Genomic DNA, 26,952 nt, shown 5'->3' with positions numbered 1-26,952 from the left:
CAGAGGATTAGCTGCCCTCTGTAATAAAAAAACTGAGTGAATGGGTCAATAACGAACTTCAACTGGCGTCAGGTGACGTCCGCCACGAACAATTGAAACGGACAATAACGAACAAAATGAGATTTAAAAAAAAAAACGTAAGCAGAAGACCAGGGTTCAAGTCGTGGTCCTTGTACAAATTTTAGCTCATTACTTTAGCTTGTATCCTTATCGAAAGTAAAGTCGAGACACAATGCTAATTAACTCGGAAACGGAGCAACGTATCGAATTTTTTTCCTAACAATTATTTCTCAGCACAATCTACCCCTCAACACCCTCACAAGCTTTTCAGAACACTTCTGACTATCCTGTATAAAGGAAACCGCGTATAGAAGACTAATTCGACCCATTCTTCAGTCATGCTAGTCTTTTGGGATACCAGCCAGGTAAAATAAAAGTAAGACATCAAACCATTTCAGAGGCTTGCTGTTAGATTTGTTAGCAGTTAAGTTCCGGCAACACATGGGTGTTCTGCAGATGCTTTACAAACTCAAATGGGAATCTCTGGAAGCAAGATGACATTCTTTTCGCGAAACATTATTGAAAAATTTTAGAGAACTGGCATTTGGAGCTAACTGCAGAATGCTTCTACTGCCGCCAACATACTGACAGTGTTACGAGTGGGGTGTATACATCGTAGGACGCTGGAACATCGTAGATACGTTCATTAGTCTGCTGCTTGCGGAGTATGCTGGAAAAGAACAGTAGTTCACTATTCCGCCACCAGGTGAAAATATGGCGCTGTAAGCACACAAAATGTGAAATGTTTACTGTTTCGATATCAGTATGCTGTTTGTCACTTGCGACGCACGATGATTTTTTTTCGAAGCGTTTTGGTGTAAATAATTAAGGAGGTTAAAGTTCTCCATAGGAAACTCAATGGCTGCTGAGAAGAAAGACTGCCCACTGCCTGTAAAGGTGTTTTATCAGGACAACAGCAACAGCAGCGCTGCATTGTGGGAATACCGCCGACAAAAATAGCTGCGAAGAGGCCCCATGTCAATGAAAGGGCTAAAGAATATGTTCAACGAATTTGAAGAAACGGGTGCACTAGGGAATCAGTTTCTCCGCTGGTCAACATTACGGCGCGTTTTACACAGGATCAGAATGTGCTCGGAAATAAGCCTCAAGGTAGGCTATAACGCCGTGACGTTACCCTTCCTTTTTTGGCACACGTGTAAATGGATGACATGTTGCCGGGGAATATTCTTTGAATGGAGAAGACACATTTTACTCTGCACGGTACCGCGAATGCACAGAACTGTCGTATATGGGGTTCCACTCCACCACATGTTGTACAGTAACTTCCATGCACTCAGCTTATGTGAGAGTGTGGAGTGGTTTTAGAGGGTCTTTCCTTCTCGGTCCGTTTTTCTTCGAGAAAATGACACCTCGTGGGCCTGTTAGTTGTACAGGGACATCTGCACGTTCTAAGAACCTCCTCATGCAACATGTTATTCTAGCTTTGCAAGAATGCAACTGTGTCCACACCCCTATTTTCTTGCAAGATGGGGAAACACCAAATGTCGCTCGCCAGGTGAAAGATTTGCTTCGAGAGACCTTCATCTGTAGGCGATTTCAAGCTGTGTGGACTTCCATATTTCCCCGACCTAAATCCGTGTGAGTTCCGGTTGTGGGCCGCGCGGGGTAGCCACGCGGTCTAGGGCGCCTTGCCACGGTTCGGGTTCGCGCGGCTCCCCCAATCGGAGGTTCTCCTCCATGCATGGATGCATGTGTTGTCTTTAGCGTAAGTTATTTTACATTAGATTAAGTAGTGTGTAAGCCTAGGGACCGATGATCTCAGCAGCTTGGTCCCATCGGCACTTACCACCACGACTGCCACCAGTGTGGTTTCGGGGTTATCTGAAAGATCATGTCTATCAGTATGTATCCGGACCCTTCCTGGTCTGAACGGTGGCATACATCGACACACCGGGTATGCTGTGAGCAATAGTCAAACATGCTGTGCTAGTGTGCAGCATGTTGCTGAGATGGGGTACCATACTGGACTGATGCTGTAGGCCCTAACTAGTCACCATATCCTTATAAACGTGTCACAACCGCCGTTATCGTTGTTGGTCGTTCCTCCCCTTTTCCTGCAACCACACCGGATTTTGTATGTTGACAGCGCCATATTTTCACGTGGTGGCAGAAAGTGGAAGTACACTACTGGCCATTCAAATTGCTTCACCACGAAGATGACGTGCAACAGATGTGAAATTTAACTGACAGGAAGAAGATGCTGTGCTATGCAAATGATTAGCTTTTCAGAGCATTCACACAACATTGGCGCCGGTGGCGACACCTACAATCTGCTGACATGATTAGAATTTCCAACCGATTTCTCATACACAAACAGCAGTTGACCGGCGTTGCCTGGTGAAACGTTGTTGTGATGCCTCGTGTAAGGAGGAGAAATGCGTACCATCACGTTTTCCGACTTTGATAAAGGTCGGATTGTAGCCTATCGCGATTGAGGTTTATCGTATCGCGACATTACTGCTCGCGTTGGTTGAGATCCAATGACTGTTAGCAGAATACGGAATCGGTGGGTTCAGGATGGTAATACGGAACGCCGTGCTGGATCCCAACGGCCTCGCATCACTAGCAGTCGAGATGACAGGCATCTTATCCGCATGGCTGTAACGGATCGTGCAGCCACGTCTCGATCCCTGAGTCAACAGATGAGGACGTTTGCAAGACAACAACCATCTGCACGAACAGTTCGACGACGTTTCCAGCAGCATGGACTATCAGCTCGAAGACCATGGCTGCGGTTACCGTTCACGCTGCATCACAGACAGGAGCGCCTGCGATGGTGTACTCAACGACGAACCTGGATGCATGAATGGCAAAACGTCATTTTTTCGGATGAATTTACAGCATCGTGATGGTCGCATCCGTGTTTGGCTACATCGCGGTGAACGCACATTGGTAGCGTGTATTCGTCATCACCATACTGGCGTATCATCCGGCGTGATGGTATGGGGTGCCATTGGTTACACGTCTCGGTCACCTCTTGTTCGAATTGACGGGACTTTGAACAGTGGACGTTACATTTCAGATGTGTTATGACCCGTGGCTCTACCCTTCATTTGATCCCTGTGAAACCCTGCATTTCAGCAGGATAATGCACGACCGCATGTTGCAGGTCCTGTACGGGCCTTTCTGGATACAGAAAATGTTCGACTGCTGCCCTGGCCAGGACATTCTCCAGATCTCTCACCAATTGAAAACGTCTGGTCAATGGTGGCCGAGCAACTGGCTCGTCACAATACGCCAGTCACTACTCTTGATGAACTGTGATATCGTGTTGAAGCTGCATAGGCAGCTGTACCTGTACACGCCATCCAAGTTCTGTTTGACTCAATGCCCAGGCGTATCAAGGCCGTTAATACGGCCAGAGGTGGTTGTTCTGGGTACTGATTTCTTAGGATCTATGCACCAAAATTACATGAAAATGTAATCACATGTGAGTTTTAGTATAATATATTTGTCCAATGAATACCTGTTTATCATCTGCATTTCTTCTTGGTGTAGCAATTTTAATGGCGAAAATACGTTGCTGCGGTAATGGACTCTCGAGTCCGGTATGACCAGTGAGTAAGTAAGTAAGTAAATAAGTAAATAAGTAGTGTACAATTTTTTATCATACTCAACGGAGGCACCAATTAATGTGTATACCTGCGATGCTTCCACATCCTGTGATGCTTACCGTCCAGACTCGGAACACCGTAAATTTAATTATAAACACCCAGTACATTTCGTGTAAGGACTGTAAAGACAGGATAAGAGAAATTAGGGCTCGTACACGGGCTACTAGACGGTCGTTTTAGCCTCACTTCATTTACGAGTAGAACCGGAAATTAAATGACTAGTACTGGTACAAAGTACGCTCCTCCAGGCACTGTGTTTGCTGAGCATGGATGTAAATATAGACTTCTTTCTCTAAAAGGTTTACAGTTTCCAGATGCCCGAACAAAAAAATTCTTCCATTTATTGTAATTAGAGTTATTTACATATAATTACGCCGAGGTATTCTTGTAGCTTGACTAACTGAAAGTGTCATTCGTAAATCCTAGTGTATAAATCCATTACATTTTTTGCGTTTCGTGAAATGTAAAATTTTGCTTCTGCAGTAAGAGATCTTTGGAAGTTTTTATAAGAGGCTGATATTTGTCATGATACAGTGAGTATTGCTAAAATTTTTAACGGTTGAATTTTGCTGTTACGTCGTTTGTGGAAGATCGCAACTAATACTATGTGACATGGCTGTAGCCTATCCCATGTGTTGACGAATCTCTGCACAAAGCAGACACTAAAGTAGACTAAGGAGAAATTTGGAAAAGAAATTATAGTTCAGAGAGATGAAATACGAACTTATGTTTGCCGTTTCGATGGTGAGACATTTTTTAGCTAGATTGTCAGTGAAACCTCGCCTTTGTGATACCTTTTCATTTGCGTACGATTACGTGTTTACAGTTCTTAACCCTTCTCTCGGATCTCGACTTAATAGTAGTTGCTCTTCAACTGACTGAATCGTTTCCTCCGAAAAATTATGCTCATTCAAAAGTACCTGGATATTCGTGTCAGACATACGAGTTTCGTTCACAGATCATCTTTCTTGACGTACTTTTATTGATGCAAAGTCCGCCCCCGGTAGCTGAGTGGTCAGCGCGACAGACTGTCAATCCAAAGGGCCCGGGTTTGATTCCCGACTGGGTTGGATATTTTCTGCGCTCAGGGACTGGGTGCTGTGTTGTCCTAATCATCATCATTTCAACCCCATCGACGCGCAAGTCGCCGAAGTGGCGTCAAATCGAAAGACTTGCAGCAGGCGAACGGTCTACCCGACGGGAGGCCCTCGTCACACGACATTTCATTTCATTTTCATTGATTCAAAAAGCAACTAGACGGTTCGAGACTCAGAGCTGTTCTTTACGAGCTGTTAAGAGCAAATGTATAAATTTTTTATAAGAAGTACAGATTTTAGTACAAACAGTGGGGTGAAGGCGCCGGCACCTCACCGTGACTGCCTGTTCTGCGCACATTTTCAGAGGTCTGTTCTGCTTGACCATGCGGCCTTGTGACCGCTATCCAAATGTTCGTTAGATTATTGCGTATAAATTTGAAGTAAATTGCTCACAAATTTTCTGAGATTTTGGAAACAACTTTTCCCCTTTATACAGGGTGGCCAGAAACAGTCTGGAAATCTTGTAAGGGTGTTGCAGAGTATGCTGTGCTGAGAAATAATGTTTGAGAAAAAAATCGATACGTTTTGCCGTTTCCGAGTTAATTAGCACTGAAGTTAACCAATCAGGGCGCTGAGCGCGCAAATTCAAGAGACCTGCCAAATACAATTAATGTCAGTCGTTCTCAGGGCGTAGATGATAGCGCACGAAACTGCTCAGCCTTTGGCTCGGGTTCGATCCTCACTACCGTCCCTCGTCCAATTTCTGCATCGCTATCTTGTTCGGTTTTAGAAAAACAAACGAAAGACACGTTTGGCTCCACCGTCTGTGGAAGGCCGATTGAATTTGCACGCGGAACGGCCTGATTGGCTAACTCCAGTATAACTAACTCGGAAACGGAGAAACGTATCGAAAGATGAAAAGGTTCGCATTGGAGAGGAATTCGTTGTGGGCCGCATCAAACCAGCCCAGAAGGCGGAAAAACTGATGAAATAACTCCATAAAACTGGACGAGTCAGCTTTATCTGATAATAAAGCTTTGTTATTGGCATATATTAGTTTTCTTATGAAACACGACTTCCGCGAAGAAATACAATTCGTGGGAACTGTGACAACAGACACTGAAGGTGAATCAGTATTTAAAATTTTGAAAGATTTTTTCATGGAAAAAGTGATCGCATAATGAAATATAATACCAGCTGCAGCAATGCTGGAACCTACCTTGTGTGGGCGCTGTAGGGAATTTATAAGGCAGTTAAAACGAAACGTACCGGAAGTGTTTACAATACACCACGGCACCCATCGGCAATATGTAGCAACCAAAAATCTGAGAGGTAAATTGTTTCAGTTTGTCGTTGATGCAGCAGATAAAACTCGGAACAATGTGTTGAATTCTGGGTTACATGCGCCATTAAGTGAAGAAAATGAAGGGAACTTTGATGGCTCACTCCTTCACAAAGAAGTATGTTGGCTGTGAAAAGGCTTATGTTAACAAGATTCTTCTCATTTTTGGGACAGTTTTAGATTTTCTGGATGCTAAAGATCCAATTTCAAAAGAAAATTTAATCAACTGAAAACTGGAAATTGCTTACTTAACAGAACCGTTTACTAAATTTAATGGTTAACTTGCAGTTACAAGGTGACAGTCTAAATCTGATAAAAACAACACCCATTATTTCAGCTATTGTTACCGGAACTGAACTAATGAAGCAAAACATAGGACGGGGCAGACTTTTCCAGTTTGTCACAGTCAACCTGCCAAGATGGCGCTTGAACCTATGTTCAACATTTAAATGTCCTTCACACAGACTTTGAACAGGTCTCAGAATATTTTACTATGGAATTACCACAGCAGATTATTTTAAACCACATAGTAATATTAGAGGAACACATGTCGTACTCGAATTACAAGAACAACTGATCGGAATGAACAGTAGCGAAGAATTAAGATGCAGTTTAGAAAGGGGTTTCAGGAATAGAATTCTGGCTTCAAAATGACAAACGTGTTACTTGTACTGTGCTATGGACCATCGTGAGGGAGTTTTTGAAATCTTTTCGATTTTCATAATTCGCGGAAAATGGTTTCAGAGCGATGGTCAGTCTTTTTTTGTCTTTCTTTTTTTAAAATAATTTTTAAAATGAATTCTAAAAGAATTGAAATGATGGGTTTCGTTTATATTAGATTTATACTGTCACCTTGTAACTGCAAGTTAATCATTAAATTTAGTAAACAATTCTGTTAAGTAAGCAATTTTCGGTTTCCAGTTGATTATATTTTCTTTTGAAATTCGATCTATACCATCCATAAAATGTAAAACCGTCCCAAAAGTGAGAAGAATCTTTCTGACATAAACCTTTTGACAGCCAACATACTTCTTTATGAAGGAGTGATCCATCAATGTTTTTCTTCATTTTCTTCACTTACTGGCGCATGTAACCCAGAAATCAACGCGTTGTTTCGAATTTTATCTGCCGTATCAACGACAAACTGAAACAATTTACCACTCAGATTTTTCGCAGCTACAATATTGCCGATGGGTGCCGCACGTTTTGTTTTAAACGCCTTACAAATTCACTGCAGCGCTCACAAGTGGCAGGTTTCCGCACTGTTGCAGTTGGTATTACATTTCATAATGGGATCACTTTTCCATGAAATAATTTTCAAAATTTTAAATACTGATTTGCCTTCCAGTCTCTCTTGTCACAATTCCCACGAATTGTGTTTCTTCGCGAAAGTATTCTTCCATGAGAAAATTAATATATGCCAGTAACAAAGCCTTATCATTAGATAAAGCTGACTCGTCCAATCCTATGGAGAAGCAGATCGTTTACAGATAATTACACAAGCTGCTTTGTTTGTTGTAGCCCACAACAAATTCCTCTCCAGTGCTAATCTTTTCATCTCAGAGTAGCATTTGCAACTTAAGTCCTTAATTATTTGCTGAATGTATCCCAGTCTCTGTCTTCATCTATAGATTGTACCCTCTGCAGCTCCCTCTAGCACCTTGGAAGTTATTCCGTGATGTATTAACAGCCGTCCTATCCTCCTTTACCTTCTCCTTGTCAGTGTTTTCTACTTATTCCATTCCTCGCCGATTCTTTATAGAACCTCCTCGTTCCTAATTTTATCATTCCACCTAATTTTCAACAGTGTTCTGTAGCACCACATCTGAAATGCTTTGATTCTCTTATTTTCCAGTTTCCCGACAATCCATGTTTCACTGACATACAATGCGTTGCTCCAAAGGTACATTCTCAGAAATTCGTTTCTCAAATTAAGATCTATGCTTGACACTAGCAGGCTTCTCTTGGCTATAGACGCCCGTTTTACCAGTACTAGTCTGCTTTTTATGTGCATCTTGCTCCCTCCGACATGCGTTATTTTGCTATCTAGGTAGCAGGATTACTAAGTTTCACCTACTTCGTGATCCCCAATTCTGATGTTGAGTTTCTCGCTGTTCTGCTACTTCTCATTACTTTCTTCTTTCTTCAATTTACTCTCAATTCATATTCTATACTTATTAGACTGTTCATTCCATTCAACGGATCACGCAACTCTTCTTCACTTTCAGCGAGGAGAGCAATTTCATCAGCGAATCTTATCACTGATATCCTTTCACCTTGAATTTTAATCCATGTCTTGAACTTTTCATTTATTTCCATCATTACTTCCTCGATGAACAGACTGAACAGTAGGGCGAAAGACTAAACCCCTGTCTTACATCCTTTCTAACCATGTACTTCGTTCTTGGTCTTCCACACTTATTGTTCCCTCTTAGCTTATACATTGTATGTTACCTGTCTTCCCTATACCTTACCCATATTTGTCTTAGTATTTCAAACATCTTAGACCATTTTACGTCGTCGAACGCTTTTTGCAGGTCGTCAAATGGCATGAACGTTCTCGATTTTTCTGTAGTTTGCTTCCATTATCAACCGCAACATCACAACTGGCTCTCTGGTACCTTTGCCCTTCCTAAAGCCAAACTTATATCATCAAACAGATACTCAACTGTCTTTTCCATTCTTCTTTTTATTACTTTTCTCAGCAAATTGGATGCATTAGGTGTTAAACTGAATGTGCGATATTTCTTGCATTTCTCAGCTCTTGAGGCCCTAGGAGTTGTGTGGATAATGTTTCTCCGAAAATCTGACGGTGTATCGCCAGTCTCATACATTCTGCACATTGTCAGTAGTCATTTGGTTGCCACTTCCCCCAGTTATTTTAGAAATTATGATGGATTATTATCTTTCCATTCCAACTAATTCCATTTTAAGTCTTCCAGAGCTCTTCTAAATTCTGATTCTGACACTGGATTCAGTATCTCATCCCTATCAACTTGCGTTTTTCTTCTATCGCGCGAGTAGACGAGTATTCCCCCAAACAGAGGCCTTCAATGTATTCTTTCGAACTATCCGCTCTCTCCTCTGCATTTAACAGTGGAATTTCCACGCACTCTTTAATGTTACCGCCGGTAGTGTTGTTACCACCGAAGGTTGTTTTGTCTTTTCTGTATGCTGAGTCAGTCCTTTTGACAACCATTTATTTTTTGATTTTTTTACTTTTTTCACGTACCTTGTTACCTTAGCTTCCCTGTACTTCCTATTTATTTCATTCCTAAGTGGTTTGTATTTACATATTCCTAAATACCACTGTACATTCTTCTACTTCCTTCTTTCGTCGGTCAACTGTGGTATTTGTTCTGTTATTAATGGTTTCTTCGCAGTTACCTTTCCTGTACCTACGTTTTTCTCGCCAACTTCCGTGACTTTCCTGTTTAGAGATGTCCATTCCTCTTCAACCAAACTGACTAAGGAGCTATTCAATACCAGAGTACCTATAGCCTTAGAGTACTTCAAGCGCATCTCTTCATTCGTTAGTAATTCCGTATACCCCCTATTTGCGCATTAATTCTTCCTGACTACTCTCTTGAACTTCAGCCTAATGTTCATCATTACTAAATTGTATCTGTCTATATGTGCACCTCGGTACGCCTTACAATCCATTGTCTGACTTCGGAATCTGCCTGGCCGTGATATAATCTAGCTCAAATCTTCCTGTATCTACCGGCCATTTACAAGTACAGGTCCTCCTCGTGTTATTCTTGTACGGAATATTCATTGTTACTGTTGTGTCTAGACAAGACAGCCTAGACACAATGCGAGGAAGCCGAAAGGCACGCGCTTAAACTCACGCAGGCTGGCGTGAGGTCTGAAACAGGATACGTAATGAATGCTATAAAGAAAAGTACGTAGCTTCTGGAATACTTAACTTTAATCCACATTTGTAGAACATCGCTCTTGATGATACATTAATAGAATCTCAATATCTATACTGGTAATGGTGCCTTGCTAGGTCGTAGCAAATGTAGCTGAAGGCTATGCTAACTATCGTCTCGGCAAATGAGAGCGTAATTCTCAGTGAACCATGGCTAGCAACGTCGGCTGTACAACTGGGGCGAGTGCTAGTACGTCTCTCTAGACCTGCCGTGTGGTGGCGCTCGGTCTGCAATTACTGACAGTGGCGACACGCGGGTCCGACGTATACTAATGGACCGCGGCCGATTTAAAAGCTACCACCTAGCAAGTGTGGTGTCTGGCGGTGACACCACAGTTACCATCTGAAATTTATTGTAGAACTCAATTAGTATTTCTTCTCTCTCATTTGTATTTCACCAATACGTCACTGAATTGTGCTGTTACTCAAAGAGTTTATTCTGAGTATTTAATAAGCAAGTTTGTGTAGAACAGTTTTTGAAATCTCTTCAGTGACTGGCAAAATGAACTGTTCCCCGAGAGTATACCGTTCTCCGATGTTGCTATAACCATCACCACCACTCAATGGGGTCGAAACGACAATACTGTCTACCATGGGTCTCTTTAGAAGTTTTTCCTGAACTATTTGAAAGTATTTCAAATCTTTCACCTGTTTTATGAGAGTGATGCATTTTCAGATCATACTTTAGTTAGAATGCTTTGATAGCGTTATTATTTAACACTTTGTTCTATGAAAGGTGCATAGATAATATTTCCTTTGGCAATGATGGAATGAAGACCAAATTTATATAATCAGGGCTTTACTGTCTACATTTCTTTTTTAGATTCAGCCATTTTTATGCATCACTTCACTGTGATTAAAAAATAATGTATTTAAGTAAGTGTGATAAGACATAGCACTCAAAATCAACCCTCTGATCCCCAAGTATTGATCAGCTTGTCGCTACGCTACCGAAGTAACTATGAGAGCGTGCTGAAACGTACCGCCTCCTAATATTTTATGTGAAAACTCTTAAAGCTTTTTAAATAAAACAAACGTTACTAACATTCTACATATATATTCTTCATGTTAACATATTTGCAGCCCTACAGGGCTCCAAATAGTAACATGTTACATAGCAATGTGTGACGAAACTGTCGGAGATTTTAAGATGCCGGATAGAGACTGGGAGACTCAAACGTTCATAACGGGTGGCAGGGACAAAGAATCCAGTGAAATTTTTTAAAGTGCTTTATCTGAAAACTACCTTGAGCAGTTAAACAGAGAACCGACTCGTGGCGGTAACAAATTAGACCTTCTGGTGACAAACAGACCCGAACTATTTGAAACAGTTAACGCAGAACAGGGAATCAGCGATCATAAAGCGGTTACTGCATCGATGATTTCAGCCGTAAATAGAAATATTAAAAAAGGTAGGAAGATTTTTCTGTTTAGCAAAAGTGACAAAAAACAGATTTCAGAGTAGCTGATGGCTCAACACAAAAGTTTTGTCTCAAGTACAGATAGTGTTGAGGATCAGTGGACAAAGTTCAAAACCATCGTACAATATGCGTTAGATGTGTATGTGCCAAGCAAGATCGTAAGAGATGGAAAAGAGCGACCGTGGTACAACAACCGAGTTAGAAAACTGCTGCCGAAACAAAGGGAACTTCACAGCAAACATAAACATAGCCAAAGCCTTGCAGACAAACAAAAATTACGCGAAGCGAAATGTAGTGTGAGGAGGGCTATGCGAGAGGCGTTCAATGAATTCGAAAGTAAAGTTCTATCTACTGACTTGGCAGAAAATCCTAAGAAATTTTGGTCTTATGTCAAAACGGTAGGTGGATCAAAACAAAATGTCCAGACATTCTGTGACCAAAATGGTACTGAAACAGAGGATGACAGACTAAAGCCCGAAATACTAAATGTCTTTTTCCAAAGCTGTTTCACAGAGGAAGACTGCACTGTAGTTCCTTCTCTAGATTATCGCACAGATGACAAAATGGTAGATATCCAAATAGACGACAGAGGGATAGAGAAGCAATTAAAATCGCTAAAAAGAGGAAAGGCCGCTGGACCTGATGGGTTACAAGTTCGATTTTACACAGAGTACGCGAAGGAACTTGCCCCACTTCTTGCAGCGTTGTACCGTAGGTCTCTAGAAAAGCGTAGCGTTCCAAAGGATTGGAAAAGGGCACAAGTCATCCCCGTTTTCAGGAAGGGACGTCGAACAGATGTGCAGAACTATACCTCTAACGTCGATCAGTTGTAGAATTTTGGAAGACGTATTATGTTCGAGTGTAATGACTTTCCTGGAGACTAGAAATCCACTCTGTAGGAATCAGCATGGGTTTCGAAAAAGACGATCGCGTGAATCCCAGCTCGCGCTATTCGTCCACGAGACTCAGAGGGCCATAGACACGGGTTCCCAGGTAGATGCCGTGTTTCTTGACTTCCGCAAGGCGTTGGATACAGTTCCCCACAGTCGATTAATGAACAAAGTAAGAGCATATGGACTATCAGACCAGTTGTGTGATTGGATTGAGGAGTTCCTAGATAACAGAACGCAGCATGTCATTCTCAATGGAGAGAAGTCTTCCGAAGTACGAGTGATTTCAGGTGTGCCGCATCGGAGTGTCGTAGGACCGTTGCTATTCACAATATACATAAATGACCTTGTGGATGACATCGGAAGTTCACTGAGGCTTTTTGCGAATGATGCTGTGCTGAGAATACATAGAAAGAATGTTCCCTTATCATTTAGCTACAATATAGCAGGTCAGAAACTGGAAGCATTTAATTCCATAAATTATCTGGGGAGTACGCATTAGGAGTAATTTAAAATGGAATGATCATATAAATTTGATCGTCGGTAAAGCAGATGCCAGACTGAGATTCATTGGAATAATCCTAAGGAAATGCAATCCGAAAACAAAGGAAGTAGGATACAGTACGCTTGTTCACCCACTGCTTGAATACCGCTCAGCAGTGTGGGATACGTACCAGACAGGGTTGATAGAAGAGCCAGAGAAGATCCAACGGAGAGCAGCGCGCTTCGTCGCAGGATCATTTACTAATCGCGAAAGCGTTACGGAGATGATAGATAAACTCCAGTGGAAGACTCTGCAGGAGAGACGCTCAGTAGCTCGGTACGGGCTTTTGTTGAAGTTTCGAGAACATACCTTCACCGAAGAGTCAAGCAGTATATTGCTCCGTCCTACGTATATCTCGCGAAGAGACCATGAGGATAAAATCAGAGAAATTAGAGCCCACACAGAGGCATACCGACAATCCTTCTTTCCACGAACAATACGAGAATGGAATAGAAGGGAAAACCGATAGAGGTACTCAAGGTACCCTCCGCCACACACTGTCAGGTGGCTTGCGGGGTATGGATGTGGATGTAGATGTAGATGTAGATGTAGATGCATGACAAATAGCATGTTATGATGGAGTTTCGAATTCGAAAAGTTTGCCCACACATGTGGACATCTGCAGCAATCCGACGCCTTGTTGGGAGGACGGCAGTTCAATCCCGCGTCCGGCCATCCCGATTTAGGTTTCCCGTGATTTCCCTAAATCGCTCCAGGCAAATGCTGGGATGTTTCCTTTGAAAGGGCACGGCCGACTTCCTTCCCCGTCCCTCCCTAATCCGATGAGACCGATGACCTCGCTGTCTGGTCTCCTCCCCCAAACAACCCAACCCCAACCCCGACGCCTTGGGTTTACTTTCAACGATCATCTTCCATACCGTCTCAACTTGTCCCCATCCGATTTCCTTCTGTTTATAAAACTTAAAGGACACTCTCGACGACTTCACTTTGATAGTGGTGAAGCGCTGCAAGCAGAGGTGGGATTGTGGCTCTGTGAACCTCAGAGTCAAACTGTCTACAGTGATTGTATCAATAAGCCGCTCCCTCGTTGGGACAAACATGTTTAACGTCAGGGTGACTAAGTTGAGAAATAGATATGTGGATATGAAGAATAAAGATGTAAAATGTTTATTTAAATAGCTTTAAGAGTTGACACTTAAAGTAGTAAAGGAGTTTTGCTATTTGGGGAGCAAAATAACTGATGATGGTCGAAGTAGAGAAGATATAAAATATAGACTGGCAATGGCAAGGAAAGCGTTTCTGAAGAAGAGAAATTTGTTAAGATCGAGTATAGATTTAAGTGTCAGGAAGTCATTTCTGAAAGTATTTGTATGGAGTGTAGCCATGTATGGAAGTGAAACATGGACGGTAAATAGTTTGGACAAGAAGAGAATAGAAGCTTTCGAAATGTGGTGCTACAGAAGAATGCTGAAGATTAGATGGATAGATCACATAACTAATGAGGAAGTATTGAATAGGATTGGGGAGAAGAGAAGTTTGTGGCGCAACTTGACCAGAAGAAGGGATCGGTTGGTAGGACATGTTCTGAGGCATCAAGGGATCACCAATTTAGTATTGGAGGGCAGCGTGGAGGGTAAAAATCGTAGGGGGAGACCCAGAGATGAATACACTAAGCAGATTCAGAAGGATGTAGGTTGCAGTAGGTACTGGGAGATGAAAAAGCTTGCACAGGATAGAGTAGCATGGAGAGCTGCATCAAACCAGTCTCAGGACTGAAGACCACAACAAAAACACAACAACAAGAGTTTTCACATAAAAATTTGGAGGTATTACTTGTCAGCACACCCTCACAAGAACGTAAAATCTGGCACTGACAAACAATATGACGCAGATTATTATTTTTTTATTTTTTTTTTTAGTCGTCAGTCTTATGACTGGTTTTTTCCACATATTCCTTTCCTCTCCCATTCTGCGCAGAACCTCCTCATTCCTTACGTTATCGGTCCACCTAATTTTCAACATTCGTCTGCAGCACTACATCTCATATGCTTCGATTATCTTCTGTTCCGGTTTTCCCACAGTCCATGTTTCAGTAAGATACAATGCTGTGCTCCAAACGCATATTCTCAGGAATTTGTTCCTAAAATTAAGATCTACATTTGATACTAGTAGACTTCTCGTGGCCAGGAATGCCCTTTTTTCGAGTGATAGTCTACTTTTGATGTCGTCCTTGCTCCGTCCATCATTGGTTATTTTGCTGCCTAGATAGCAGAATTCTTTAAATTCATCTACTTCGTGACGATCAATCTTGATGTTAAGTTTCTCGCTGTTCTCATTTCAGGTACTTCTCATTACTTTCATTTTCCTTCGATTTACTCTCAGTCCATATTCTGTACTCATCAGACTGTTCATTCCATTCAGCAGATCATGTAATTCTTCTCCACTTTCACTCACGATAGCAATGTCATCAGCGAATTGTATCATTGATACCCTTGCACTTCGAATTTTAATTCCACTTCTGAACCTTTCTTTTATTTCCATCATTCCTTTTTCGAAATACATAATGAATAGCACATCCCTGTCTTATACCCTTTTTTAATCCCATGACTTCATTCTTGGTCTTCCATTCTTATTTTTCCTTTTCGGCACCTGTGCATATTGTGTATTACCCGCCTCTCCCTACAGCTTACCCATATTTTTCTCAGACTTTCGCACATCTTGCACCTTTTCACATTGTCGAACGCTTTTTCTAGGTCGACAAATCCTATGAACGATTCTTGATTTTTCTTTAGTCTTGCTTCTATTATCAACGGAAAGGTCAGAATTGCCTTTCTCGTGCCTTTACCTTTCTTAAAGCCAAACTGATCGTCATCTAACACATCCTCAGTTTCCTCTTCCAGTCTTGTGTGTATTATTCGTGTCAGCAACTTGGATGCATGAGCTGTTAAGCTGATTGTTGGATAATTCTCGCAATTGTGAGCTCTTGCAGTCTTCGGGATTGTGTGGGCGATATTTTTTCAAAAGTCAGATGGTATATTGCCAGACTCATTCATTCTACACATCAACGTAGATAGTCATTTTGTTGCTATTTCCCCTAATGATTTTAGAAATTCTGAAGGAATGTTATCGATCGATCCCTTCTTCCTTATTTGATCTAAAGTCCTTTAAAGTTCTCTTACATTCTGATTCTAGTACTGGATCCCCTATCTCTTCTAAATCGATTCATGTTCCTTCTTCAATCACATCAGACAAACCTTTCCCCTACATTCATTTTAGGTAACTGTAGTCTGTTCGCAAAGGGATGAACGAGGGTTCCCTGGTTCTGGATCGATAGACGTCAACAGAAGTCTGCAGACTTCGGCCCACTCAGCGAAGTAACACAGAAAGTTGTGTGTGTAGCACTGCGAAGTGACGTTACAAATTAATAAATCTCTACTTCAGAGAGGAAGCTGTTCCTGACATCACTGGCAGCGCCAGGATATCGTGTGCTATCTTCAGAGAAAGGTCGATGAATGTTGCGGGCAGAAAATCTAAAATAGAGAGTTGTTCCACCCTCTCTCTTAGCCAGTGATATGTGCAATGATGTGCACGTGAGCAAGTATCATCTCTGTGAGAATTCAGAATTTTGGTATCGACTTGCCCAAATGAGGTCCACTCTCATGGACCCCCAGTTACACCCAAGCACCTCCATTCTTTTTTTTATTTTCGTCTTTATTGATCAGGTTCAGGTTGCAGTCGATCCCTGGAGGTGGATATAGACCACTGTGGGAATCATTTATCTAAACTGAAACCGTGCGAGGTAGGTACGAGTCCTCCCTCGGGCGTGGGTGTGTGTGTTGTCCTTAGTGTAAGTTATTTTAAGTTAGATTAAATAGTGTGTAAGCCTATGGGTCGATGGCCTCAGCAGTTTGGTCCCATAGGAACTCACTACAAATTTCCAATTTTCTAAAGTGGAACATCGTAAACAGACAAGTCATCTGCATCGTTGAAGTATCTTATGTCATAAGACCACTGGAAGTAACCTTACGTATTTTCTATTATTGTACCATAAAAGGAACTCTGAAACATGCTACATCATAGAATGTCTTAAGTTTCGTTCTTAATCACTGCGCTAAATCTTTAACCCATGTTGATCTGGTATCAAATCTAACTAGACAATATGTTCCAATGTTTTTCATTATTATTAAACCTACTTACATAATTATTGCTAAATCTGCGTCTAAAAGTCATAAAGGTATAGTTATGTGGGTGTTCGGGTGCAGATTTGGCCGTTTTGCCAGGGATGCATGGGGGCTTTGCTAATGTCATGTGACAGCGGCACATTTAGCATTAAATGTGAGATGGAGATTGCAGCGCTTTGCAGGTCGTATCTTTTGTCTTGTGAAAGCAATATCTTTAGTGAGAACTGTGAGCTGGTGATGTTGCTGCTTTACAGGTGATGACATTTGACAGCCATATCTTTTGTCATGTGACAGCAGTATCATTAGTGACAACTGTGAGTTGGCGATGTTGCTGCTATACAAGTGGTATCATGCGACAGCCATATCTTTTGTCATATGACAGCGGTATCATTAGTGACAACTGTGAGCTGGCGATGTTGCTGCTGTACAAGTAGTATCATGCGACAGCCATATCTTTTGTCATGTGACAGCAGTATCTTGAGTGAGAACCGTGAGCTGGTGATGTCGGCACTTTGCAGGTGGAGTCGTGCGACAGCGGCATGGTCCGCAGTGTGGAGCAGAGGCTGAACGACCCCCCACCCACGCCTCACCCCGTCGTCTCAGGGGTGGCCTCCATGCTGCCCCCGGCAGAGTACAAGGACCTCGTGGCCAACATCATGGACTTCAAGGTCGACGTCAAACTCGAGGTCCAGCGGTTACACCAGAAGGTAAGCACTGCATCAGACAGCCATCAGGGTAGGCAATGGAAGCTAGCACTGCACACAAAAACATTGCCAAATCGAACTGGTAAAGTTGTGATATACACGGTCACTTACATAGTTGCAGCCACTTTTTCTCTCATTTCTTACATAGCTAACGTACAACTTATTTATTCTCATTTGCTGTACATACTATGCAACCAGCACCGTACTGCATAAATGGCGCATTATTAAAATAATTTTGCTTGCCTACATAATAGTGATAAAGGATCCCAACAACACATACTCGTATTTCATATTATAGAGAGTAAATTGTTCACAATAGTATGAACACAATAATTTTTTCTAAATGGATGTTGCAATGTAATCTTCTGGATGTGCCTAGACTTCCATAACATATATATATGAAGCTAGATACGGTACGTAACAGGGATAAGTGCAGATAGTTTTGTATTTTCTATGTTAAAATCTATACAGATTGTTGTGTTGGTTGTTTTTTTATCTGTGTTGAGCAGTCTTCCCATAAACAAGCTACAAACTTTATGATCTGATGTTTTCTGCGCCACTAAGTGGACTACACCTGTTAGTATAGACTGCGCGTTATGTGAGCATGTATCCTCACTTCAACATCTGACCTTCTTCCCAGGGGATAATAAGCATCAATTGCTTGTTCTTCCTACACGTAGTGCAAGGTATTGACCAACTTGTAAACATATCACTTGTAACAGCTGCAGCCTGTTAGTATAGATTGACCGTTTTGAGACCATACATCCACACTTCAGTAACTGACCTGCTTCCCAGGGTACAATAAACATTAATGGCTTGCTCATGCGACACATAGTGGGAAGACTTAATCAACTTGAAAACGTATGCCTTGTAATAGCTATAATTATTAGTCTGAAAATGATGTAAATACTTATGTAATGTGTTCATTATACTGTCCTCGGTCACCAACAGAAATATCTGCACTTATACACATTACACACAGTATATAGTGATGAACACGAAAATAGATATACCATGAAACACCAGTCCAATATTTATTGTTGTTGTTGTTGTGGTCTTCAGTCCTGAGACTGGTTTGATGCAGCTCTCCATGCTACTCTATCCTGTGCAAGCTGCTTCATCTCCCAGTACCTACTGCAACCTACATCCTTCTGAATCTGCTTAGTGTATTCATCTCTTGGTCTCCCCCTACGATTTTTACCCTCCACGCTGCCCTCCAATACTAAATTGGTGATCCCTTGATGCCTCAGAACATGTCCTACCAACCGATCCCTTCTTCTGGTCAAGTTGTGCCACAAACTTCTCTTCTCCTCAATCCTATTCAATACTTCCTCATTAGTTATGTGATCTACCCATCTAATCTTCAGCATTCTTCTGTAGCACCACATTTCGAAAGCTTCTATTCTCTTCTTGTCCAAACTATTTACCGTCCATGTTTCACTTCCATACAAATACTTTCAGAAATGACTTCCTGACACTTAAATCTATGCTCGATGTTAACAAATTTCTCTTCTTCAGAAACGCTTTCCTTGCCATTGCCAGTCTACATTTTATATTCTCTCTACTTCGACCATCATCAGTTATTTTGCTCCCCAAATAGCAAAACTCATTTACTACTTTAAGTGTCTCATTTCCTAATCTAATTCCCTCAGCATCACCCAACTTAATTCGACTACATTCCATTATCCTCGTTTTGCTTTCGTTGATGTTCATCTTAAATCCTCCTTTCCAGACACTGTCCATTCCGTTCAGCTGCTCTTCCAAGTCCTTTGCTGTCTCTGACAGAATTACAATGTCATCGGCGAACCTCAAAGTTTTTATTTCTTCTCCATGGATTTTAATACCTACTCCGAATTTTTCTTTTGTTTCCTTTACTGCTTGCTCAATATACAGATTGAATAACATCGGGGAGAGGCTACAACCCTGTCTTACTCCCTTCCCAACCACTGCTTCCCTTTCATGCCCCTCGAATCTTATAACTGCCATCTGGTTTCTGTACAAATTGTAAATAGTCTGTCGCTCCCTGTATTTTACCCCTGCCACCTTTAGAATTTGAAAGAGAGTATTCCAGTCAACATTGTCAAAAGCTTTCTCTAAGTCTACAAATGCTAGAAACGTAGGTTTGCCTTTCCTTAATCTTTGTTCTAAGATAAGTCGTAAGGTCAGTATTGCCTCACGCGTTCCAGTATTTCTACGGAATACAAACTGATCTTCCCCGAGGTCGGCTTCTACTAGTTTTTCCATTCGTCTGTAAAGAATTCTTGTTAGTATTTTGCAGCTGTGACTTATTAAACTGACTGTTCGGTAATTTTCACATCTGTCAACACCTGCTTTCTTTGGGATTGGAATTATTATATTCTTCTTGAAGTCTGAGGGTATTTCACCTGTTTCATACATCTTGCTCACCAGATGGTAGAGTTTTGTCAGGAATGGCTCTCCCAAGGCCGTCAGTAGTTCCAATGGAATGTTGTCTACTCCGGGGGCCTTGTTTCGACTCAGGTCTTTCAGTGCTCTGTCAAACTCTTCACGCAGTATCGTATCTCCCATTTCATCTTCACCTACATCCACTTCCATTTGCCATAATATTGTCCTCAAGTGCATCGCCCTTGTATAGACCCTCTATATACTCCTTCCACCTTTCTGCTTTCCCTTCTTTGCTTAGAACTGGGTTTCCATCTGAGCAATATTTATTAGTATTTATTAAACATTGTGTAGGTGTTTGTTACATAGCTGGTATTAAATTATTCAGAACTGATGTCCTTCTTCAACCTTGAGTATGATTTGTATTCATGAAGAACTAAGGTTTTCCTTCAACGTCCAGTATGAGTTGTATTAATGCTGGCTGCTGACTGGATGTTAGCATGAGCGGGTGCTACCACTGCATTCCAGACATGCTTTATGGCCAACGCTAGGGACCAGATGGGCTTTCGTGGTGTGAATCATATTTCGGGGTTTTGCATTTTCCTGCGGAATATGCCATTATGTGCCCTCCTCATGGACGTTATGACAACAGGATTCACCATTCTTGACACACTGGCGAGAATTATGCTTCTGTTCAACAACTACCATGTCGGTCCTCTTGCTGTATCCCACATTTCCCACCCAAGAACTCTGGGAACAATGGAGGTATGGGTCTCGAGAATCGTTGCTTCCTGTGGCCTTTTGTTAGTCGTCTACAGACATGTTGCCATCAATCTGACTACCGCAAATGGAAGCGAGACTCATCACTGAACACCACAAACTGCCACTCAGTGTCCCAGTGGAACCTGACTCTACGCTATGCCTGTCTCTGTCGTCTGTAGAATGGTGTCAGCAGTGAACGACACATAGCAAATCGATATGTCAACCCAGTTTCCAGGAGTCTGTTCCCAACTGTTCGTGCTGACACTCTGCCTGAAACATTTGCCCAAATCTCAGTTGTTGTTGTCTGTACATTTGTCAGAGTCAGTCTAACAATACTACAACTTATACAGGGTGTAATTCTTCTTTGTGGACACATATGAGATCTTGCCATGCTGTTGTCCTTGCTTCACCTTGCCCCCAATCGATCTGCAGTCTTTGCACGACGGTCGACTGCTCGTGTGATGTGTCAGCACAATTACCCCAGGTCCCTCATGCCAATCACTACACATTTCTCAAGAACTGGAAGATGATGATATGCTGCATGTGTATGTTTTCTAAGCATGTTGTGCTACAATTGCCTACTGAATATTTCCAGTACCGTTAGACTAGCCCAATACTAATCATTTATTACATCATTCTTCATTTGTAGGAATGGGTTTTCTCTGTACTGCAAAAAAAACTTGAGTATGTGTGAAACATGAATAACATATCCGACTTACATGGAAAATATGGGGTATTCGTTTGGTGGCGTTTGGTGAAAGTCCTCATGGTGTAACACTTTCCATTTGAGTCAGTGTAAGTTCGAAACAATCCTCATAAAAGATTCAATACTAGCACCCCACCCATCCCAAAAGTAAAAATATACCACTGCATAGAAATGACATTACCGAACCCATGTACTTAATTCCCATCAGCTGTTCAACACCAATGCTTTATCCTAATGTCACTGACTCGAAATTTCTTTGTCTGGAAACCTTATTCGTTAATTGAAAAATTACCTTCATATCCTAAGCTTATATAAAAAAAGTATTTGCTCTTGAACTTCAAGAGAAACTTCCAGAGTCATTAATACTCTCCATCCATGATTAGCTTCACGTGCTTTTTCATGAACTTTCATATTAGAGCTCATGTCAGCACGAACTGGCGAAGAATGCTTGAATGCAAAACATATATATGATGTACATGATTTCGACCATACCACTCCTGTCTATGATGAACTATCATGGCTACAGGCTGATAAGTGTAGAGATTATCATATCCTGTGTCTGCTGTATCGTCTTCTCAATCATTGCACTGCTTCCTACTTATCTGCAACCCTTACACTACTGTCTGAAAAATACAGCAAAAAATACTCATTCCCAACAAAGTAAAATACTCTGTTCCACTACGCAAGACTATCATGTTCTCTAAATCATTTTCTGTATAAGGAATCTGACTTTGGAACAATATTCCTCAAAATGTAGTAGAAATTAAAATCCTTTCAAACTTCAAAAAATACCTAATGGTCCACTTTCATCACAAAAGCTCTCTCTTGCTGCAGCTCACTGTAGCCAACCCTCACACCCACACCAATTTTTTATTTATTTATTTACACGTCCAGTTCCGTAGGACCAAATTGGGGAGCGAATCTCCAAGGTCATGGAACGTGTCAGTACATGAAATTACAACAAAAAAGTAATAAAAGATAAAAATAAATCTTTATGAACCCGAATAAGTCAGTCCATAACTTTAAGTAAACACAATCGACAATGCAATAAGGAACTCCTCGACAGAATAGAAGGAGTGACCCATGAGGAAACTCTTCAGTTTAGATTTGAAAGCGCGTGGATTACTGCTAAGATTTTTGATATTCGAGTGGCAGCTTATTGAAAATGGATGCAGCAGCATACTGCACACATTTTTGCACAAGGGTTAAGGAAGTCCGATCCAAATGCAGGTTTGATTTCTTCCGAGTATGAACCGAGTGAAAGCTGCTTATTCTTGGGAATAAGCTCATATTTTTAACAAGAAATGACAGTAAGGGATATAAATATTGAGAGGCCAATGTCAAAATACCCAGACTCGTGAACAGGGGTCGACAAGAGGTTGGTAAACTTACACCACTTATTGCCCGAACCTCCCGTTTCTGAGCCAAAAATATCCTCGTGAATGGGAAGAGTTACCACAAAATACAATACCATACGACATAAGCGAATGAAAATAAACAAAGTAGACTAATTTGCCTGTCGAACGATCACTCACTTCTGATAATATTCGAACAGTAATAATGGCAGTATTAAGTCTTTGAACATGATTCTGAACGTGAGCTTTCCACGACAGCTTACTATCTATTTGAACACCTAGAAATTTGAACTGTACAGTTTCACTAATCATATGCCCATTCTGTGAAATTAAAACTTCAGGTTTTGTCGAATTGTGTGTTAGAAACTGTAAAAACTGAGTCTTACTGTGATTTAGCGTTAGTTTATTTTCTACAAGCCATGAACTTAGGTCATGTACTGCATTATTTGAAACCGAGCCAGCGTTGCACACAACATCCTTTACTGGAATGTCATGCCTAACGGCCTGCGTTCGATTCCCGGCCGGGTTGGAGATTTTCTGGGTGTTGTGTGGCCCTTATCATCGAAAGACTTGTACCAGGCGAACAGTCTACCTGACAGGAGGCCCTAGCCACATTGCATTGCCATTTATTATTACTATTATTATTGTTGTGGTTGTTACTATTATTATTATTATTACAGCAAATTATTACTTTTGTTAACAATGGAAATAATTAGTGATGAGTTTGTCATGTATTAACTAATTATATCATTGTTAAATCCTCCATTGTTTTTCATCATTATTAGTGTTATTATGATTATTATTATTGTTATTGCAGTTTATTATTTTTATTAGTAGTGCAAATTATAATTATTGTGACATGTAATTTTTGTGTTTCTCCTGATAAGACATAAGAAAGGGCATTAAGGTCCTAATGTGTTTGTGCTAAATAAGCAAAAAACATTAATTAATAAAAAAATGAACAGTTACCAGCTATACCCCAGAAATAACCCTGTTAATACTAAATAATAGTAAATTCCCAGATTCTGATATCTTCTCCTTCTAGATGCATAGTTCGAGAATTTGAATGATTCTTTTAGCAGAAAGATGTCTATATGAGTACATGATTAGTGTTAACCTTAATGAACACATTAAATTTTACTTTCTGCTCGTGCAGCTATACTTAAAGGGCTCATGCAGCTACACTTAAATGGTAGTGTTTTTTTACAGGCTATCAGTTTCTAAACAGAAAACTGTCTATCGACAGGGGAAATTATTCTGTATGTTAAATTTAAAACTTGCTCTGCTACCTGTCAGGCATTTTATGTTATTGGGATTATGATCTAAAATTTTTGTTACTGTATATTGGAGTCCTTTCTGAGCCACTGACAGCTTTAATGATGGGTAATGAAGATATTTTCTCTTCTATTGTTGTTGGTATGGACATCACTGTTCTTCTCAAATTGTGATGGATTATTTACAATGAGTTTCATCAACAAATATCTTCATTGTGACTTATTTGCAGTTGTAACCACTGGCCGCCAAGCATTATTGCTTCATCTCACTCCCAAACTTCTATTGAGCCTGCTGACCCTCACTTATGTATTTGAGAAAGTTGTTTCTGATATCAGAGACGACGAGATTGAGTAAGACTTCTTACAAAACCTAATTTACAGATCCACAAGGCTATCCAAATTGAGAATGACTCATATCTGACATTTTTTGGTTCCACATTTACAGAATCTTTTTCAATTGTCAATCATATAATTAACAATAGTGGCCTAATTTACTTTCAAAAACTCCAAATAGAACAATTGTTACCGTAAACCCATTCATACCATTCCCTAAAATGCCTAACCTACAGTGTGTGCCTCACCTGATAAACTCCTCCCTCTTCCATTGTGAAGTTAATCATTTGAAACAATGACCTAGCTTTCAATCCCCTAGTTTTACTCACAAATGATATAGTTTAAATTATTTCACTGTTTGCATAATTCATTGGTTTTAAAAAAGGTCTACATATTAGCATATGGTCACTAAATCCCTTGTTTCTAGGTTACTGTTTTAATTTTTTAATTGTTTTCAGCTATTTTAGTGATATTATTTTCACTCTTCTGCACCTATCCTGCATAGACAATTACTGCCCTCTGACGTCCTAACCTTTCCTTAACCTAAGAGACATTGGAACAATGTCGATTCATTAGTTACATTTTTGAAGTGCACTGTAATAATGATCAGCATGATTTATATGGTTTTACCATTACAGATGTGAATTTTATCTTTTATTGGTTTCTCATGGCTACTATTTCTTAGTGCCTCCTCAACATTGTGTAACAAGTGAGTGTAAATAATTCGTTGTAAGGTAGTGACCTGTTTTTCATTCATCCCCAATACGGTCGGAGGAAGGCAACGGCAAACCACCTCCATTAGGACCTTGCCTAGTACGGCGATGCTGGGTCTCCCGCATCGTTCCCCTACGCTCTGTCAAGAAGCATGGGACTTCATTTCCATTTCCATTCCAAAAGAAAACTATTATATCACATCTCATACCCTCGTTAGTCAGGTTCATGATCAGCTGCCTATTATTTCGCCAATGCTCATAGTTATTGTGGTATTTGTATGTTACGTAAAGTACTGCGCGAAATTGAAATATTTTGCAGTGAAAAATAGGGGTTGCTATTTTTTAGCTTTCGGTGGATGTTGGACTGTACAAGATGTCTATAAATAAAATGCTCCTACGCACAGAGGCCCTCGCGAGCTGGAACTACAGTATGGCAGAGAAACTTTGTAGATATTGTACTGCATTAACGCAGAACCAACTGACGCTGGAAAAAAAATGAGATCTAATTTTGGTCACCAGGTGCAAATCTGGCGATGTGAGTGCAAGAAAGACGTATAGAATTGTTTCCACATGTAGTGGATTAGGAACAGATTTGGGCAGAAAAGGTCAAACAAGTTGATTTCATTATTAAACTCCGCCTACACATTTCGTTCAATATGAGCAGATGCTTCATCCATAAAATGACGTGATCAGTTGCTCGCAGCAGTTCCAGTGGATTCTCAGCAACGTGATCTTGTTCACTGGCCTTCAGATAAGGTAGAGACCGAACGTGTCCCTGGTATTCATTTAAATACTCCCGCAGCCAAAAGTCGCATGGATTCCGGTCAGGTGGTATTGCAGACCATAGATCTTGGAAAAAACTTTGAAGGTAACACGTTTTTGGGAGGCTGCATTAAGCAGATCTTTCACTTGGCGAGTGACATGAGATGTTGCCGCATCTTGCAAGGGAACAGTGACTTCCACACAGTTGCGTTCTTCCAATGCAGGAATCACACGTTATACAAGGAGCTCTCGGTAACTCGCAGACGTCTCGTCACACCTGACAGACCCTCTGGGTGTGTTCTCTTCAAAGAACAACGGACCGAGTATAAAGGTGCTCGTGAAGCAACACCACACACTCACATACACTCTTCATGCACAACATGCTGTTCAACGGTACACTAAATTCAGCTGTTCTGTGTATGCACTCCACCATGTAGCGTAAAATGTGGTTCATCACTCCATAGAATGTTGCCCAGCTTTTATATGTGCTAACGTCCGCCTCCGTAGCGTAGCCGTAGCACTACCGCCTACCATGCGGGGTCCCGGGTTCGATTCCCGAGAGGGGACTGGGTAGTGTGTCCTTCATCATCATTTTCATCATCATTGACTCGCAAGTCGCCGATGTGGCGTCACCTAAAAAGTACTTAGAATTTTTTTTTGGTCATCAGTCTACTGACTGGTTTGATGCGGCCCGCCACGAATTGTGTGGATGATGCTTTTCCGAAAGTCAGATGGTATATCGCTAGACTCGTATGTTCTACACACCAACGTGAATAGTCGTTTTGTTGCCACTTTACCCAATGATTTTAGAAATTCTGATGGAATGTTATCTATACCTTCTGCCTTATTTGACCGTAAGTCCTCCAAAGCTCTTTTAAATTCCGATTCTAATACTGGATCCCCTATCTCTTCTAAATCGACTCCTGTTTCTTCTTCTATCACATCAGACAAATCTTCACCCTCATAGAGGCTTTCAA

General features: G+C 41.1%; 1 protein-coding gene across 1 annotated transcript in view; it reads left to right on the top strand.

Annotated features, from left to right (window-relative positions):
- LOC126106234 (potassium voltage-gated channel protein eag) overlaps window positions 1–26,952 on the top strand; it is a 362,209-nt gene that overhangs the window by 320,733 nt on the left and 14,524 nt on the right. Inside the window, exon 10 of the mRNA XM_049912462.1 lies at window positions 17,524–17,712. Coding sequence (XP_049768419.1) covers window positions 17,524–17,712 — 189 coding nt within the window. The remainder of the gene's footprint in view (window positions 1–17,523; window positions 17,713–26,952) is intronic.

Source organism: Schistocerca cancellata, chromosome 10, assembly GCF_023864275.1.
Source record: "Schistocerca cancellata isolate TAMUIC-IGC-003103 chromosome 10, iqSchCanc2.1, whole genome shotgun sequence".
NCBI classification, from domain to species: domain Eukaryota; kingdom Metazoa; phylum Arthropoda; class Insecta; order Orthoptera; family Acrididae; genus Schistocerca; species Schistocerca cancellata.
This window is presented reverse-complemented; position numbering and strand designations above follow the sequence as displayed.